This window comes from Elephas maximus, chromosome 8, assembly GCF_024166365.1.
Source record: "Elephas maximus indicus isolate mEleMax1 chromosome 8, mEleMax1 primary haplotype, whole genome shotgun sequence".
In the NCBI taxonomy this organism is placed as follows: Eukaryota; Metazoa; Chordata; class Mammalia; order Proboscidea; family Elephantidae; genus Elephas; species Elephas maximus.
The window spans coordinates 27,656,657-27,676,542 of record NC_064826.1 but is presented as its reverse complement, the minus strand read 5'-3'; the positions used below and the strand labels follow the sequence as shown (position 1 = coordinate 27,676,542).

Below are 19,886 nucleotides of genomic sequence, written 5' to 3'. Positions count from 1 at the left end.
AATACATAGAAAACCATACATAAAATTTATTTCAAAATGACATGGTATAATAAAAATTTTGGAAGTTTTTTTTCAATATTTTGATACCTGTACATCTCCTGTTACAAACCACCTAATAGGAAGCTGTTTACTCTTTAAAATTGTTCAAAAAAAAAAAGTTTCAGATAGTGCTGTAGGGGTCAAATATAATTATATTTGGAAATTAGTAAATTCAACTAATAAGCCAAAACTTATCATGAAATATGTGGTTTTTCTCATCTGCATTTTTTAAAAACTCATCTTAGTGTTATACCACCGTCTCCTTTTAAAAGTGTTTCTTTTTTCTTTTAAGTAATTGTGAGGTTCCAAGTTGTTAGATGCTTTGATTTGCATGCAACTGTTTGAAACGTTCTGTTTTGTTAGTATTTGACAAATGTATTTATTGCACGATCGTAGTTTTCCATTGTAAACCTAATACGAACGCTTTTTTTTCTCATTTGTCGTGTGCTGTGGAATTTGATTTCTTTACTTTTTTGGCATTCATTCCCTCATTAGACACTGAAAGAGTTTTACCAGGTAAGGCATTATTTCACTGCATTATCTATTAGCAAACAAGTAGATATAAGATTAAAAAAAAAAACTTTTTAAAATAGATTATTGTGTTTCTTTTGTCATCCACATTTTAAGGCACTGCGTTTGAAAGAATATGCATTAAAATGATATCCCTACAATTTCTTTCCAGGAGGTACAGAGCTGTACTGTTGATTTAGGTATTACAGCAGACAGCTCCAACCATCCAGACAACAAGCACAAGAACCGATATATTAATATCGTTGCCTGTAAGTATAGGCTCAACTCAGCTCTGACTTTATCATCATTGTCACCACTATGCCTTTAAATGGTGACCTGAAGCTGACAGAGACCTCAGCATAGCTGTTCCATGACCTTTGTATCAGGGAACAAGACCTGGATTAGATAATACATAGCCTTATATCACTCAAACAAAAACGTTCTGCAGTTCTTGACATATGTTTCTTTTAAACAAAACAAAGTCAAATTTTAATCCAGTGCTTTCCTCCAGCTCATGGACTATACAGCTATTCTTGTGGCTTCTGTCATTATTTATTTATATTTCATGATCTTACTTTCACTTAGGATTGACCTAATTTTATGTGAATTTGCTAACCAAGTTAAATATGCTTCCTCTTTTTTCTTTTACTCTTCTCCTCCCTTTCTTACCATTCTTCCTGGGATCTTATAAAGAATTGGTTGACTTTCTTCTCTCCATTTCTTCTTTCCATTCCTTCTTTCCCTTTGTTTTCTCGGCTGTTCTCCCTCATTTCTTCTCAAAGAGCAGCTATCTGGCTGTTTTATTTAATACACGTTTACTTCTTTTTTTCTATGAAATTGCTGTCTTTCTTTCACCTTCTTAAAGCACCTCGTCCTCCTGTGTACATCTGTTCCCTCTTCTTTTCTTGAAATTCATCTTCATTTTCTTCTTTTTTCCCCTTAAGACTTCTACTTATATTCTTCTTCATCTACCCGGTGGGCCCCTCTTGCTTCAGATGAATATGGTATTATCAGCTTGGTTATTAAGATTCTCATTGCATTCTAGTTTCTAGAAGCTGATGCAGCTGCGTGCTTCTCCCTTTTATTATCAGGTTCTCTTAAATAGTTTTCACAGATGCCACCTTTGTTTCTACAGGGCTTACACCAATTTTTTTTTTCTTTTTTTTTAGTAGGAGGCTCAGCTACATGTTTGTCTTCCTCCACAGAAACAAGTACGTTAACTGCACATAAAAACTCACTTGCTCCTTAAGAAAAAAAAAAATTTTTTTTTTTTTTTGCTCCTTAGACGGGGTGAAATTGCTGTTAGATTGTTCCCTCCACATGCTAAAATTTAAACCTCCCTCCCAGTAAACCCCGTGCCATCGAGTGAATTCCGACTCATAGCGACACTACAGGACAGGGTAGAACTGCCCCATAGAGTTTCCGAGGAGCACCTGGCGGATTCGAACTGCCGACCCTTTAGTTAGCAGCCGTAGCACTTAACCACTACGCCACCAGGGTTCCCTACCACATAGTTAATAAAGGGAAGAAAATTAACATTTGTTGAACTCTTACTACGTGCCTAACACTTTAAATACATTTTTTTTTTTTAATCCCTGAAACAACCTGGCAAGATAGGTAATAACAGTCCTATGTTAGAGTTAAGTAAAAACAACCTGGAAAATTTACTCAGTAACACCTATCTAAAAATATTAGAGCCAAAATACAGACCTAGGACTGCCTGGTATCCCAGCCCTGGTATCCCGTTCCATTGCCGTACATCTATTTCTGGAACACACCCTATACCAAAGTGGACTGCTACTGTCGTAGAAGTATGAATATCCGAGAATTATCTTTAACTTTGTCATGGTTTGGCCTGTATTTACTTCGTCATTTTTTTTTTTAATTGTGCTTTAAGTGAAAGGTTACAAATCAAGGCAGTCTCTCATACAAAAAAAGTTATGCACACCTTGCTGTGTACTCCTAGCTGCTCTCCCCCTAACGAGACAGTACATTCCTCCTTTCCCCTGTGTATTCCCCATATCCATTTAGCCAGTTCCTGTCCCCCTCTGCCTTCTCATCTCACCTCCAAACAGGAGCTGCCCATATAGTCTCGTGTCTACTTGAGCCAAGAAGCTCACTCCTCACCAGCATCATCTTCTGTCTTATATTCCAGTCCAAACCCTGTCTGAAGAGTTGGCTTTGGGAATGGTTCCTGTCTTGGGCTAACAGAAGGTCTGGAGACCATGACCTCTGGGGTCCTTCTAGTCTCAGTTAGACCATTAAGTCTGGTCTTTTTATGAGAATTTGAGGTCTGCATTATCCCATTGCTGTCCTGCTCCTTCAGGAATTCTCTGTTGTGTTCCTTGTGAGGGCAGTGATCGGTGGTAGCTGGGCACCATCTAGTTTTTCTTTTTAGGCTGATGTAGTCTCTGGTTTATGTGGCCCTTTCTGTCTCTTGGGTTCATCTTTACTATATGTCTTCGGTGTTCTTCATTCTCCTTTGCTCCAGGTGGGTTGAGACCAATTGATGTGTCTTAGATGGCCTCTTGCTAGCGCTTAAGATCCCAGACACCTCTCACCAAAGTGGGATGCAGAATGTTTTCTTAATACATTTTGTTACGCCGACTGACCTAGATGTCCCCTGAAACCGTGGTCCCCAAATCCCTATCCCAGCTACTCTGGCCTTTGAAGTGTTCAGTTGTATTCAGGAAACTACTTTGCTTTTGGTTTAGTCCAGTTGTGCTGACCTCTCCTGTATTGTGTGTTGTCTTTCCCTTCACCTAAAATAGTTCTTGTCAACTATCTATTTAGCGAATACCCTTCTCCCTCCCTCCTCACCCTCGTAACCATCAAAGAATATTTTCTTCTGTGTTTAAGCTTTCTCTTCAGTTCTTATAATAGTAGTCTCATATAGTGTTTGTCCTTTTGCAACTGACTAATTTTACTCAGCATAAGGCCTTCTAGATTCTTGCATGTTATGAGATGTTTCACAGATTCATCGTTGTTCTTTATCATTGCGTCGTATTCCATTGTGTGAATATACCATAATTTATTTATCCATTCATCTGTTTATGGGCACCTTGATTGCTTCCATCTTTTTACTGTTGTAAACAGTGTTCCAATGAATATGGATATGCGTATTGCTGTTCATGTGAAGGCTCTTATATCTCTAGGATATATTCCAAGGAGTGGAATTGTTGGATCCTATGGTAGTTCTATTTCTAGCTTTTTAAGGAAGTTCCAAATCGATTACCAAAGTGCTTGTACCATTTTACATTCGCACCAGCAATGTGTAAGTGTTCCAGTCTCTCCACAACCTCTCCACCATTTATTGTTTTGTGTTTTTTGGATTAATGCCAGCTTCGCTGGGGTGAGATGGAATCTAATTGTAGTTTTGATTTGCATTTCTCTAATGGCTAATGATCGTGAGCATTTCCTCATGTATCTGTTAGCCACCCGAACGTCTTTTTGATGAAGTGCCTGTTCATATCTTTTGCTTATTTTTTAATTGGGTTATTTGTCTTTTTGTTGTTGAGTTTTTGCAGTGTCCTGTAGATTTTAGAGATCAGATGCTGATTGGAATTGTCACAGCCAAATATTTTTTTCCCAGCCTGTGGGTAATCTTTTTACTCTTTTGGTGAAGTCTTCGGATGAGCATAGGTATTTGATTTTTAGGAGCTCCCAGTTATCTAGTTTCTCCTCTGGCGTTTGTGCATTGTTAGTAATGTTTTGTATACTGTTTATGCCATGCTCTTAGCATTGTCCCTATTTTTTCTTCCATGATCTTTATTGTTTTAGATTTTATATTTAGGTCTTTGATCCATTTTGAGTTAGTTTTTGTGCACGGTGTGAGGTATGGGTCTTGTTTCATTCTTTTGCAGATGAATATCCAGTTAATGCCGGCACTATTTGTTAAAGAGACTTTTTTTTCCCCATTTAACTGACTTTGGGCCTTTGTCAAATACCAGCTGCTCATCTGTGAATGGATTTATGTCTGGACTCTCAATTCTGTTCCATTGGTCTATGTATCTGTTGTTGTACCAATACCAGGCTGTTTTGACTACTGTAGCAGTATAATATGTTCTAAAATCAGGTAGTGTGAGGCCTTCCACTTTGTTCTTTTTCAGTAATGCTTTACTTATCCAGGGCCTCCTTCCCTTCCATATGAAGTTGCTGATTTGTTTCTCCATCTCATTTTAAAATGTAATGGTATTTGGAGCGGGATTGCATTGTATCTATAGATTGCTTTGGGTAGAATAGCCATTTTTACAATGTTGAGTCTTCCTATCCATGAGCAAGGTATGTTTTTCCATTTATGTAGGTCTCTTTTGGTTTGTTGCAGTAGTTTCTCGTAGTTTTCTTTGTATAGGTCTTTTACGTCTCTTCCTAGATTTATTCCTAAGCATTTTATCTTCTTGGGGGCTATTGTAAATGGTGTTGAATTGGTGATTTCCTCTTTGACATTCTGTTTGTTGGTGTAAAGGAGTCCAACTGATTTTTGTATGTTTATCTTGTATCCTAATACTCTGCTGAGCTCTTCTATTAGTTTCAGTAGTTTTCTTGATGATTCTTTAGGGTTTTTTGTGTATAAGATCATGTCATCTCCAAATAGAGATACTTTTACTTCTTCGTTATCAACCTGGATGCCCTTTATTTCTTTATCTAGCCTAATTGCTCTGGCTAGGACCTCCAACACAATGTTGAATAAGAGTGGTGGTAAAGGGCAGCCTTGTCTGGTTCCCGTTCTCAAGGCGAATGCTTTCAGACTCTCTCCATTTAGGATGGTGTTGGCTGTTGGCTTTGTATAAATGCCCTTTATTATGTTGAGGAATTTCCCTTCTATTCCTATTTCCCTGAGAGTTTTTATCATGAATGGGTGTTGGCCTTTGTAAAATGCCTTTTCTGCATCAATTGACAAGATCCTGTGGTTCTTGTCTTTTGTTTTATCTATGTGATGGATTACACTGATTGTTTTCCTAATGTTGAACCATCCCTGCATACCTGGTACCAATCTCACTTGTTCATGGTGAATTATTTTTTTGATATGTTGTTGAATTCTATTGGCTAGAATTTTGTTGAGGAATTTTGTGTCTAAGTTCATGAGGGAAATAGGTCTGTAATTTTCTTTTTTGTGGTGTCTTTACCTGGTTTTGGTATCAGGGAAATGCTGGCTTCATAGAATGAGTTTGGGAGTATTCCATCCTTCTCTAGGGTCTGAAATACCTTTAGTAGTAGTGGTATTAACTCTTCTCTGAAAGTTTGGCAGAATTCTCTAGTGAAGCCATCAGGGCCAGGGCTTTTTTTGTTGGGAGTTTTTAAATTACCTTTTCAATCTCTTCTTTTGTTGTGGGTTTGTTTAGTTATTATACTCCTGTTTGTGTTAGTTTAGGTAGGTAGTTTTTTCTAGAAATTTGTCCATTTCTTCTAGGTTTTTTAATTTATTACAATACAAGTTTTTATAGTAATCTGATATGATTCTTTTAATTTTGGTTGGTTCTGTTGTGATATCACCCATCTCATTTCTTATTCAAGTTATTTGCATCCTCTTCTGTTTTTCTTTTGTCTGGCCAATGGTTTATCAATTTTGATGAATCTTTTCAGAGAACCAGCTTTTGATCTTGTTAACTTTCAATTATTTTTTTGTTGTCTATTTCATTTAATTCTGCTCTAATTTTTATTATTTGCTTTCTTCTGGTGCCTGAGGGTTTGTTTTGTTGCTCTCTTTCTATTTGTTCAAGTTGTAGGGATAATTCTTTGATTTTGGACCTTTCCTTTTTTTGGATGTGTGCATTTATTGCTATAAATTGACCTCTGGGCACTGCTTTAGCTGTGTCCCAAAGATTCTGTTAGGAAGTGTTTTCATTCTCATTTGATTCTATGAATTTGTTTATTCTGTCCTTAATTTCTTCTATAATCTAGTCGTTTTTGAGCAAGGTGTTGTTCAGTTTCCATGTGTTTGGTTTCTTTTCCCTGCTTTTTCTGTTATTGATTTCTAGTTTCATGGCTTTATGATCAGAGAAGATGCTTTGTAATATTTCTATGTTTTATATTCTGTTAAGGCTTGCGTTATTACCTAATATGTGGTCTATTCTAGAGAATGTTCCATATGTGTTGGAAAAGAAAGTATACTTGGTTGCTGTTGGGTGTTCTGTATGTGTCTATGAGGTCAAGTTGGTTGATTCTGGCATTCAGATCTTCCGTGTCTTTATTCAGCTTCTTTCTGGATGTTCTGTCCTTCACTGAAAGTGGCATGTTGAAGTCTCCTACTATTATTGTGGAGCTGTCTATCTCACTTTTCAGTGCTGTTAGAGTTTGTTTTATGTATCTTGAGGCCCTGTCATTTAATATGGTGATATCCTTTAATCATTATATAGTGTCTTTCCTTATCCTTTGGGGTAGATTTTACTTTAAAGTCTATTTTGTCAGAGATTAATATTGCCACTCCTGTTCTTTTTTGATTATTTTTTGCTTGATATATTTTTTTTCCATCCTTTCAGTTTTAGTTTGTGTCTTTAAGTCTAAGGTGTGTCTCCTGTAGTCAGCATATAGACAGATCATGTTTTTTTATCCATTCTGCCACTGTCTGTCTCTTTATTGGTGCATTTGGTCCATTTACATTCAGTGTAATTATGGATAAGTATGAGTTTAGTGCAGTCATTTTGATGCCTTTTATATGTGTTGACAGTTTCTTTTTTCCGCTTAATTTTTTGTGTTGAATAGTTTTTCTTTATAAATTATGTTTTCCTCTTTTTCATTGTTGTTGATTTTGTTTTTGCTGAATCTTTATGTTTTTATTTTATTTTGGTGTGTAGGATTGTTAGGGAAACCCTGGTGGCGTAGTGGTTAAGTGCTATGGCTACTAACCAAAAGGTCGGCTGTTCAAATCCGCCAGGTGCTCCTTGGAAAGTCTATGGGGCAGTTCTATTCTGTCCTGTAGGGTCACTATGAGTCAGAATCAACTTGACGGCGGTGGGCTGGGGCCAGGATTGTAGTCTCCTTTGTGGTTCCTTATTATTTACCCCTATGTTTCTAAGTTTAAAACAAACTTTTATCTCTCTATATCCCGTTGACTTCCTGTCCATATGAAAGATCTATGGCTACATTTTTTAGTCCCTCTTTATTGATTTAATGTTGGCATCTTTTACATAATGATGTCTCTGTTTCCCTGTTTTGAGCATTTTTTTTACCTTGATTTGTTTTTGTGATTTCCCTATCTGGGTTGACATCTGGTTTCTCTGTCCTGTGTTCTGGTCTTGGGTTGTTAGCTGATGTTATTGATTTTCTAACCGGAGGACACCCTTTAGTATTTCTTGTGGAATTGGTTTGGTTTTTGCAAATTACCTAATCTGTTTATCTGGAAATGTCCTAATTTCACCTTCATACTTAAGAGACAGTTTCCTGGATATACGATTCTTGGCTGGCAATTTTTTTCTTCCAAGGCTTTATATATGTCATCCCATTGCTTTCTTGCCTGCATGGTTTCTGCCAAGTCATCTGAGATTATTCTTATTGAATCTCCTTTGTAGGTGACTTTTTGTTTATCCCTAGCTGCTCTTAAAATTCTCTCTTTATCTTTGGTTTTGGCAAGTTTGATTATAATATGTTTTGGTGACTTTCTTTTGGGACCTACTTTCTATTGGGTTCAATGAACATCTTGGATAGATATCTTCTCCTCTTCAACACTATTAGGGAAGTTTTCTGTGAACAGATCTTCAACAATTCTCTGTATTTTCTGTTTTCCCTCCCTTTTCTGGTCCTCCAATCACTCGTAGGTTATTTCTCTTGATAGAGTCCCACATGATTCTTAGGGTTTCTTCATTTTTTTTAATTCTTTTATCTGATTTTTCTTCAACTATATTGGTACCAAATGTTTTATCTTCACTCTCACTAATTCTGGCTTCCATTTCCTCAATTCTACTCATCTTTCTATTGAGTTGTCTGATTCTGAAATTTTATTATCTTCTGGATTTTTGACTGCTGTCTCTCTATGCATTCTTGTAGCCTCTTAAATTTTTCATTATGCTCTTGAATAACCTTCTTAATTTCCTCCACTGCTTTATCTGCGTGTTTCTTGGATTGTTCTGGGTTTTCCCTGGTCTCCTTCCTGATCTCTTGAAGAGTTCTGTATATTAATCTTTTGCATTCTACCTCTGGTAATTCCAGGAATATATCTTCATCCAGAAGATTCCTTAATTCTTTGTTTTGGGAGTTTGTTGAAGCAATCATGGCTTGCTTCTTTATGTGATTTCATATCAACTGTTGTCTCTGAGCCATCTATAAGTTATTGTATTAATTTATTTTATGTTTGCTTACTGTGTCCTAGCTTCTTGCTTTGTTTTGTTTTGAAATACCCAAATAGGTTGCTCAAGTGAGATAACTGGATTATTGGAGCCTTTGAAGCTCTAACATCCTGTCACCTGATGGCTAGAGTTTTTACCAGGTATATGAGCCTAGGAGTCCATTCACTTATCTTGTATGGATTCAGCTCAGGTGTCCAGGTAGTCTATCACCAGCTGTGTGGTGCAGCCTCTCACCTATGGTCTTAGAGGAACAGTGGTGATTGGTGTATGCTTACATTTCTGGTTGCACTCTGAGTAAGGCAGAGGGCTGGCAATCTTCCCTCAGGTGTCTGTGAGGAAGACATGTCTCTGTTCTCTAGAGTGCACAGATGGATGGGATCTGCAGCTGTACCATAGGCACCCAATCCTTTTAACTGTAAGGGCTTGGAGGCAGCACTTATCCTTGGACCCCTGTCACAGGTGGCTAGATGGTATGGATGTAGCCACTAGTCCTCAGGCCCCTGATGTAGGTGAGGACCATGCTTAATCGGCAGAACAGTGTCAAAGGTCAAAAACCTGCCTCTTCATCACACAGCTGAAACAGTTAAAGTCAAATGCCAGGCACATACACCCTTGCAAGGGTCTCGCTGCTGAAATGGGGCCACATGAGTCCATGCAGGGGTGAAAGGCATTCAAAGTCTGTGGGCCACTTGTGCCTGGACAGGAGCTGCTTCTGCCCTAAGTTCCCAGTTTAGGGGAGCTGACAGATTATTTTTCCCCCATTGTTAATTTGTTCCTTCTCCAAGGCCAGAAGAATGGCTCAGAGTGCACAGCAGGACCTATCTCAGGCCCAGGGAAGTCAACTGTCACTGAAGCCACTCAGGGCAGAGAGAGGAGTGATCAGATAAATGGGAGAGAGTTCTTTCAAAAGGAGAGCTATTAGATCCACACAGTAAATTAGATGCAATCACTTATCTTATGCTGAGAGCGCTGTTTTTCGCTGATTCCGGAGGTATTAGTAGATTCTGTGCTGCTTCCTCTCTGTCCCAAATGCTACCACCAGCCCTGCTGTGGTCACGCCTGAGGATCGGGGCTGTACCACTTGCTCGCCTTCTTTCACTGAAGTAACTGCATCCCGAATGCTGCCGCCAGCCCCACTGCATCATGCTACGGAATCGGGGCTGAGGAGCGCTGCTGGTTCCTGCTGAGTCAGGTCCAGCAACTCCTCGCTACTTCTGAACCGTTTCTTCCTCCCCCTGCCACTCAGTCCAGTTTCTTAACTTTGCATTTGATGTTCAGGGCTCCTAGCTTGTCATATATATAATTGATTCACTTGTTTTTTCAGGTCTTTGTTGTAAGAGGGACTACTGGAAGCATCTGAGTATTCTATCATCTTGGTCCCACCTCCTACTTCATCATTCTTGAAATACACAGTTTGCTCAGTGAAACTACCAATTTTCTTTCTTGTAACACTAATGTAGCTCCTTCAAATAAACATAGGTTCCCTGGAGAAGTTAATCCCTAATTCCTTATTCCAATTTATTTGAATTACCATGAATATATTAGTTTTCATCCTTTTTAATTGGTAGTGGAGGATCCACTTCCTCTTTTCTTGGGCAACTATTCTCCACCCTCTCTTTTCAGTAGTTCTTCCTCGAGGGTCGAAAGAGCTGTTTGTTGTAACCATTCACAGAACCTTCCTAGGGACTCTTCTGCTGCCTTCTCTACTTTTTCTTCCTTCTCAGCTCAGAGTACATATGCTGCCATCCTTCCCTAGCTTTCCGAGTCCCTCATCTCTCTTCTGCATGAGTAGCAACACTGTTCTCAACCCCATCCTTGAAAATCCATCGAAGATGCCAATTTTAGGTTTCAACCTCTATGAAAACTTTTATCATTATCTCAACCTAATACAATTTCTGCCTGCCTAGCTCTCTAATACTTTGTACCTCTAACTTGACTCCTGTATATTACTTCCTGTGTGTATGTCCTATTCTCACTTAAGACATTAGAAGTCTTCTTGACAGCAAAGACTCTTGTTATATTTATCTTTGTCATCTCTGTAGCCCCAAAAGGCCTATTACAGTAAATGATTTTTGCATTGATTTTAGTTCCATTTGATAAATTACTATGCAAGTGAAAATGACCTTTATGCTGAAAAGTAGTCTGCTACAGTGAAATGATTTCTCTCTTTTTTTTTTTTTTTTAATTTCAGATGATCATAGCAGGGTTAAACTTGCACAACTTGCTGAAAAAGATGGCAAACTGACTGATTACATCAATGCCAATTACGTCGATGTAAGCATGTTTTAATTTAAAAGTTTATGGAAATTATACTAGTCTATGAATTTATTATACCATGGTGCTGTACGTATGCTAATGCTTAATACATGTTATTGAATCGTTAACAAAAAGTACAAATCAGCAATAAAGAATGTCTAACATATCCCATAACTAATAGCATTTTAGATTAAGTGACACTCAAACTATTGTATTTGGTTTATCTTCTGAGTAAGAGTTCATCTGCTTAGGTTGGGAATGTATGCTCAAGGTAAAACAAAACAAACCCTTTGCTGTCGAGTTGATTCCAACTGATAGCCACTCTACAGGACAGAGGAGAACTGCCCCATAGGGTTTCCAAGGCTGTAATCTTTAAAAGGAAGCTGACTGCCACATCTTTCTCCCACGGAGCAGCTGGTAGATTTGAACCACCAACCTTTCAGTTAGCAGCCAAGCACTTAACTACTGCACCATTAGGGCTCCTTAAAGGCAGAATATGTATATTCAGATGGGTTTATAACTCCTATGGTGAGGAGCAGGGCCAGTGCTTATTTTGAATATCCCATAACATCTGGCACAGTGCCACTCATGTGGCAGATGATCGATATGTACTGACTGACAAATTCCCATGGTGATGGTATTGTTGTGTGCCATTAAGATGATTCTGACTCACAGTGACCCTAAAAGGCAAACATGATTACTAAGCCAGTTATCAGCCTTTATATTCTTGGGTATTCCTCAGGATGCCCTGGATTTGTGAAGTTTTTCAGAGTTCTTCAGGGAGTCTAGACCACTCGCCAACTTACTGGTTTTTCACTGTGGTCAACTGAAGGTCAGCAGCTCTCAGTTCTTTCTCTGCCCCTGACTTCTCAGTCTGTTTGCCTTCAGGTTTATGCTGTGGCAACACTGACTTCAAAGAAACAAGTACTGAATATCAGCATAAAGTGAGTTCGTTATAGGTAACTCCTTCGTGCTTCCAGACTAGGCAGTATATATGCTGGAAAGAACATGGATGCTGGAGTTGGAACTGGTTTTGAGTCAGAGTTCTGCCAGTCACTAGCTGTGAGACTTTGGAAAGTTACTTAATTCCTCTGAGCTTCAGTTTGCTCATCTCCATATCTGGGATGATGCTTCCATTTTTTATATATTAAGGATTAGGGCTAATATTTGTAAAACATCATGACCAACAATAGGCGCTCAGCGACAGTTAACTATTATTGATTAGCACTGCTCAGTACCACCAAGAAAGGCATAAGGAGGCCACAAAACCAGAGGTTGGTTTACTGTTGTAAATAATGGAGCCCTGAGGCCTGAAACACATTTCAAAGCAGCACAGTTCAGGACCAGATACTAAGCATAGCAAATGTACTTGGACTAAATGCACTTGGATTAAAGGTGCTGGGAGTTGCAGTTGTGGGTCAGTGCAAAAAGAACTCTTTTTTTATTTACAAAATTCATAGTTATATAAGGGTGGACACTTACCTTTGCTGGAGCTATCAAGTTTCTTTAGCTTTGCAAGTTTATTTTTTATGGTTTTCTTTTATAGAAAAAGTATGCTGACGTTAAAAAACTTAAGTATTATATAGTTAAAAAAGCACATTGATCAGATAATAAGAAACATTTGACATCTGTTATTTCAGGGGTACAACAGACCAAAAGCTTACATTGCTGCCCAAGGCCCACTGAAATCCACAGCTGAAGATTTCTGGAGAATGATATGGGAGCATAACGTGGAAGTTATCGTCATGATAACAAACCTCGTGGAGAAAGGAAGGGTATGTGGCTACTCTATAATGTCATTCCCCCAATAGCAATTACAGGTGCTTTAAATTGCTTTTTACAGAGTTGGCGCTGGAAGCAACACAAGTTATGAAAGCAAATAGGTATTACTTCCTTGTAAGTATGACATCTAAAGGGAAATTGTTAACATCATGGGTCAAAAAGTTTCACTGTGAATCCAGCTATCTTTAAAACGTGTGCTTCACAATGAGAGAAAGGGAAGTGAGACTCACTGAAATGTAGTATAGAGTGAAATAGATTTTAGTTCACAGGACCTGGACCCTAGCCCTGGCCCTGCCTTCAACTAGTGACTTAATGTGCCTGGCCTCAGATTTCTTACCTCAAGGGCCGAAATTTGGATTAGATCATCTGAAATCTCTTTCAGTCTGTGATTCTATCACTGGTCTCTTCTACAACTACGTATGTAATCACTTAGAAAAGAACATATTTAGAAAAGTGAGGAAGTCCATTCCTGTCCCTGTCTCAAACCTTTACTGATTTCAGAAATGACTTTTTCATTCAGCATTTGAAACATGGAAATGGCACCTTCGCTTGCTCTTTTGCAGAGAAAATGTGACCAGTACTGGCCTGTTGATGGTAGTGAGGAGTATGGAAACTTTCTGGTCACTCAGAAGAGTGTTCAAGTGCTTGCCTATTATACTGTGAGGAACTTTACTCTAAGGAACACAAAGATAAAAAAGGTGAGTCACGAAATGATGGATATCAGCCAATGATATCAGCAAATCAATTGTCATGAATCTATCGCCCATTTTTTGTATAACCGTGACCAGTTAAAAATATATATAACTAAAGGCATTAAAAGTTCTTATCACAGCTACACTTCAATGCCAAAGATTTCTTCTGAGTCTCTAAATGCCAGCCTTAGCTTTGGAGCCAGATTGGCCATGGTGCCTATGGGTGCAGTGGACATGATACGCGAACAGAAAATCCTGCCCCCGTGCTGAGTGGTAACTGCAGAGGACAGCCCTAACATAATCCCAACATCCAATTAAAAGGAGTAAAGATTGAAATAAGGAAAAACAAAAACAACAATGACTATGTACTCTTTTTGCTTCATTATGAGCTGCCAATATCAATCTATGAATCCTGAGTTTGTGTCCTGGAATTTCTTCTGTGTGTGTGTGTGTGTTACTATTACTAGCTATCTGAACTCTTCCAGGGCTCCCAGAAAGGAAGGCCCAGCGGTCGGGTGGTCACGCAGTATCACTATACTCAGTGGCCTGACATGGGGGTGCCAGAGTACTCCCTGCCAGTGCTGACCTTCGTGCGGAAGGCATCCCATGCCAAGCGCCATGCAGTGGGGCCTGTCGTTGTGCACTGCAGGTGAGTTTGAGATTTATTTCTAACCTCCTGTAATGACTCATGGAAACCCTGGTGGCTATAGTGGTTAAGTGCTACAGCTGCTAACCAAAGGTCAGCAGTTTGAATCCACCAGGTGCTCCTTGTAAACTATCAGGCAGTTCTACTCTATCCTATAGAGTTGCTATGAGTTGGAATCAACTTGACAGCAACGGGTTTGGTTTCTTTCTGTTTTTTTTATAATGACTAATACCAAAAGAAATCAATAAAACAAAGTTTTTGCCAAAATGGAAATGATTTCATGAAGTGAGGGAGATGAAACTGTATGCCCATGTTCATAAGTACTAATCACTGGGAAAGGAGCCCTGGTGGCATAGTGGTTTAGTGCTCAGCTGCTAACTGAAAGGGTGGCAGTTCAAACCCACTAGCCACTCTAGGCGAGAAAGACATGGCAGCCGGCTTCCATAAGATTACAGCCTTGAATACCCTGTGGGGCGGTTCTACTCTGCCCTGTAGTATCACTCAGAGTTGGAACTGATTCGACAGCAACGGGTTTAGTTTTTTGGTTTTTAATCACAAGGAAGTACCAGACTCAGAATTTAATTGATGAGTATTTCGTAGAACCTTATATTTTTATAATATTCATTATTCTATTTTATCGTTGTATTGAATTTAAACTTATTAACTGTGTGAGGCAGGTGGAACAATGTTTTGTCATTAAACAGGCATTTATTACAACATGTAATACCATGGCATGAAAATGCTTGAGATACAACCTTATCCCTAGGAGTTAATAACATATTGAAGAGTTATTAGCCTAGATTTACAGTTGGGAAATTGAAGCACATAGAGCGTGAGGAATTTGGCAAAATGCCTTTTAAGTTGTTTTTAAACATTCGAGGGCCAGAATCCCTGTCTCATTTTTCTAAGTTCTTTCTACTATTTTATAAGGAATGTGTTAGCAATTCATGGTTGCCCAAGGACTTTAATTTCCAAGACTGGGTTGATGAATAGAGACAATGATTCCAAAAGAAGAGAAAAAAAATATTTTAGATGCTTCAATGTAATATTTTTTTAGTTTAAATCATAGTAGCAATTAACGTTGACAGAGTGTTGACTACGCGCCAAGTTTTACAATTGCGAAATTTAACTTCGTTTCTCTGTGCAATATTTTTGTCAAAGCAGTGTCTGTGTTTTTAACAGAAGCAAGTGTTTTCCTTTGATATACAGCCTATCTAACACATTCTAATTACCTACCTCAGGAGTTGTTCTCAAAGTTTGAGAGACCTATCTTGAGGTTTTTAATCTGTTACCCTGAGGATAGGCTGAGGAAAATGGGAGGATGTAGAAAAAATAGCTCTGAAGGTCAGGAATTGTTTCCTAGCAATGGAGAAGGACCAGGCTATTGTGTAGAGCAGGTGCTAATTTTCTACTCTAGCACTTCCTACTTGTCACAGCATTTGAAAAGAAGCCCTGCCTATGAATTCTGTTGATAGATAATGGCCCTTTAGAAATGGCTGAAGTTATGCTTTCTTCCTTGCGATCTCACTGAAATATTTTCAGCTGAAAGCCTAATCAAATTCTTTTTCCCATTAATGAAGAAACCTTTGCAAACATGCCTACCTGGCAATACAGACCTAGGGACCTTTCCTTTTCAGGGTTTGGTGAAGCTCATGTTTCCATTATTCTCAGATTAAATGTCTGTTTGCTGTGCTCTGCTACATAATATTTTCATTGTATGATATATAATGAATAATAGATATTATAAGAAAATAAGAAATGCCCCGCAGAAATAGGTTGTTTTGCCGCTTAACCTAGAGCAAAAAAATAAAAAAGGAGACTTTTGTTGTTTGAAGCACTCTGCTTATCTACCAAAGTGTTGGTGATTTTAGGTCACTAAATTATTTATGATGTGGTTCATTTGCTTTGGAAAGGAAACTATTTTAATTGGCAAGACAGCTGGTAGTGACCTATATTCAGATTTATTGAATGCGTGACATTGAAATATTTCTATGTCCTCCCTTCAGCGCTGGAGTTGGAAGAACAGGCACATATATTGTGCTAGACAGCATGCTGCAACAAATTCATCACGAAGGAACTGTCAACATATTTGGCTTCTTAAAACACATTCGTTCACAAAGAAATTACTTGGTGCAGACTGAGGTATGATAAAAGGATACCTTTATTGTGTTGGGAATGTCACTAGAACACTAAAGCTGGAGGAGCCGCAGGTTTTATTGCCAGCCCGCTGGTACCATGGTTAAGTACTTGGCTGCTAACCAAAAAGCCGTTGGTTCGAACCCCCTAGTCGTTCTGCAGGAGAAAGATGTGGCAATCTGCTTCTGTAAAGATTATAGCCTTGGAAACCCTGTGGGGCATACCACTCTGTCCTATAGGGTCTCTGTGAGTCAGAATTGACTTGATGGCAGTGGGACTGGTTTTTGGGATCTGCAAATAAGTCATGGATGGATGAGCCAGTTACATTTTGTCTGTTTCATAACCAAATGGGGAGATCTTTAAAATGACACAGGTCACAGAGAAGACCCCCACCCCACCCCCGCAAAAAAAAAAAAAAGAGAGAGTAAGTGGATCAGTCAACACCTATCCCTACTAGCAAAACACTCAAGTTTTCATACATGTAGTGAATGAAAGGATTAATTTACTTATTTTAAAAACCATGAATTATGCTCAAATTATATCCCCTTATAGACCCATATATGACAGAGGACAGAGTCTGCAAGTCTGTATTTTATTTTCACTCTTTTTAAATAAGAAAATTTAACTGGAAAAGTATGAATGGCCGCTTGAAAGCAATCAGAAGCATATGGCATGGTCCTTCATTATCAGCTTGTCCACCCACAGATATTTTTATATGCTTTCAGACCAGAGATGAATCTCAAGCATGAGGTCTTTATAATGTGAATGTCTCTATGGTTCTCATTCTTCCTCAATTGGAACTGTGGATAAAACTGAGAGATATTCATTCTGAATCCACGGAGGTGTTTTTAGCCAAGTAATAAATCTTCATTAAATGCATACTCTATATCAAGCTCTGCTTGGTCTTTAGTGGGCTTAAAAACAAAACCCAACAAAACTTCAGGCCATCGAGGAATTGACATTCTAGTTAGATAAGACCAGGGAAGAGCCCCAGACGTGAAGCACAAGTTGATTCCAGTTCATGGTAACCCCACGTAGAACTGGCTGTAATCTTTATGAAAGCAGATTGCCAGGCCTTTCTTCTGTGGTGCTGCTTGGTGGGTTCAAACCACAAACCTTTAGATTAGTAGTTGAGTGCAAACCAGTTGCACCACCCAGAAACCTTGACTGTATCTGTAATTGAGCTGAATTACAAGTGACAGACTAAGAAGAGAGTTGGAGTTGGAAGAAGGGGCAGACCCACCAGAAGTATACCAAAACCCACTGCCGTCTAGTCGATTCCAACTCATAGTGACCCTATAGGACAGAGCAGAACTGCCCGATACAGTTTCCAAGGAGCACCTGGTGGATTCGAACTGCCAACCACTTGGTTAGCAGTCATAGCACTTAACCACTACGCCACCAGAAGTATAGAAGTCAGGAAAACCCTCATGTAGATTGTGGAACTGGACCCTGGGTTTGAAGGATGGGCTGAGAGAGGAATTTGAAGGATAGGCAGAGAGGACGTTGTGTTGCTTCCTACCTCCCACCCACAAATACCAGTACACAACAAATAAAGAATTGAGGGATGAGAAGAGGTTGTGTTCTCCCTTGACTGCCTTCTCTCCTCCATCTGACTTCCTAGCAGATCCAGTAAGCAAGTCTCTGAGTTTTTCTCTCATTTTGTAAAATCTTTGTTGTCTTACAGCGGAAGGTATGACTTTTGTACCTAGATAAGTATGAGGAAAACTTAAAGTAATGTTCCTTATTGTCCTTGTTTTGCTAGGAACAGTATGTCTTCATTCACGATGCACTGGTTGAGGCCATACTTAGTAAAGAAACTGAGGTGCCAGACAGCCATATCCACGCCTATGTCAACGCTCTCCTTATTCCTGGACCAACAGGCAAAACAAAGCTAGAGAAGCAATTCAAGGTGAGTTCTCTTGGGGGCCTCTTGGATGTCAACATAGAATTGAATGCTCCTGCATTTTCTCATTTGAGCCTACAAGGCCATGCGCGTGGGTTGAAAGCATTGTTGGCGCAAAGGCTTTGTATTTGAACCATGTTTGCTCTTTGTAATAGGTAACAAAGCCACGGTAGAATAATTTTGAGTAGCAAGAAGTAAAGTTCTCAGAAACCTTAGACTAACTTTTATCAATGCAAACTTGGAAAGGAGGGCATACATCCTCACAGAATGAACAGGCAGGGCTTACAATATAGACTAGGTAAGTGCTCTTTTTACTTTGAAAAAACACCAGACCACTTACCATGAGTGCTATGGCTCAGACTGTTTGTGCTCTGCTCCTCTTTGGAAAATTCTGTGTCTCACTTGAAACCCCTGAACAAGAGTGGGCCACATCAGAACAATAGCTTCTTCAGCCCTGGTTTCTCCCACTCACCCTGTCACGAGGCAAAGAACTGGAGAGGGGAGTGCATTTTGTTCAATTTCATACCTCCTGCGTCCCTGGCTCTCTGACTTTCAGAAATCAGTGAGCAAAGAATCCAGGTGTTACTGGACCTCAGCCTGGGAGTAGGGGGTTTGCAGAGTTATGGCTTTCCACAGGAATGGAGGTTCTGTTATTTTGTCCCACGTGATTCCTTTCTGGCCTCTCACTTAGGATTCCTGATAAAAACAGGGCCAGTTTTCGAAAAGGATAAATACCTAGGAAAAATATGGAAGATCCTGGAAAACCTGGAGATTGTATTTTTTTCTGCCACAATGTTAGCCACTATGAATCCCCTCTGGCCTTCTTCCTCCCCTTCAGTCACCATCTTTTGTGCTTTTAGAAAAGAAAGAGAAAGATTATGTGGCAAATGCTGAAGTTAGAAGCCTGCCGTCAGGAAGACAAATTGTGTGCTCAGCCAAGCTTATCTGAGTTATAAAGGGATGCTTTAGGGAAAGGAAAAAAAAAGCAGTTGAAGTTCCTGCAACAGCTAATAACATTAAGTTGCTAGGAAAACCTTTCCCTAAATAAAAAAAAAAGAAGAAGAAAATATTACCCATTTCAACAGAATTACTGTTTAAATATGATTTGAAAAACCTGTTGCTATCGAGTCGATTCTGACTCATAGCGACCCTATAGGACAGAGTAGAACTGCGCCACAGGGTTTCCAAAGAGCGGCTGGTGGGTTTGAACTGCCAGCCTTTATTAGCTGCCAAACTCTTAACCACTGTGCCGCCAGGGCTCCAGATATGACTTACTCCCTATATAATTGTATCAAAGAATTGATATGGTTTAAACTAGATATCATAGGATCAAAATGGAAGTATCAGTTACAGTAAAACCTGTGAGAACTGGAACTCAGTGTAATTGCCTTGTTTTTTCTTTCACCTTGTTAACCACTTTTTTATCAGTCATTTTACTGGAAAATACTTGAGTTTTCCTTCTCTGACAGGTTTCCACCTTACACAGGTTCCAGCTGTCACAGGTTTTACTGTAAAATCTAATGATAAAAGAGAGATATTTGACTGTTTCCTGTTACTAAAAAAAGAAATTATGTATATATATATATTTTTAGTGTCCTATAAAAAAAGCATTCATTTAAGTTTATCCACAGGAAATT

At 39.0% G+C, this 19,886-nt stretch overlaps 1 protein-coding gene across 6 annotated transcripts in view; it reads left to right on the top strand.

Annotated features, from left to right (window-relative positions):
* Positions 1 to 19,886, top strand: part of PTPRZ1 (protein tyrosine phosphatase receptor type Z1) — a 212,489-nt gene that overhangs the window by 181,758 nt on the left and 10,845 nt on the right. For 4 of the 6 annotated variants that reach the window (XM_049893859.1, XM_049893861.1, XM_049893862.1 and 1 more), the window contains 8 exons: positions 535 to 555; positions 722 to 818; positions 11,023 to 11,105; positions 12,728 to 12,862; positions 13,433 to 13,567; positions 14,047 to 14,210; positions 16,214 to 16,349; positions 18,109 to 18,255. In XM_049893859.1, coding sequence (XP_049749816.1) covers positions 535 to 555; positions 722 to 818; positions 11,023 to 11,105; positions 12,728 to 12,862; positions 13,433 to 13,567; positions 14,047 to 14,210; positions 16,214 to 16,349; positions 18,109 to 18,255 — 918 coding nt within the window. The remainder of the gene's footprint in view (positions 1 to 534; positions 556 to 721; positions 819 to 11,022; positions 11,106 to 12,727; positions 12,863 to 13,432; positions 13,568 to 14,046; positions 14,211 to 16,213; positions 16,350 to 18,108; positions 18,256 to 19,886) is intronic. The other 2 variants (XM_049893863.1, XM_049893860.1) reach the window with 1 other exon arrangement.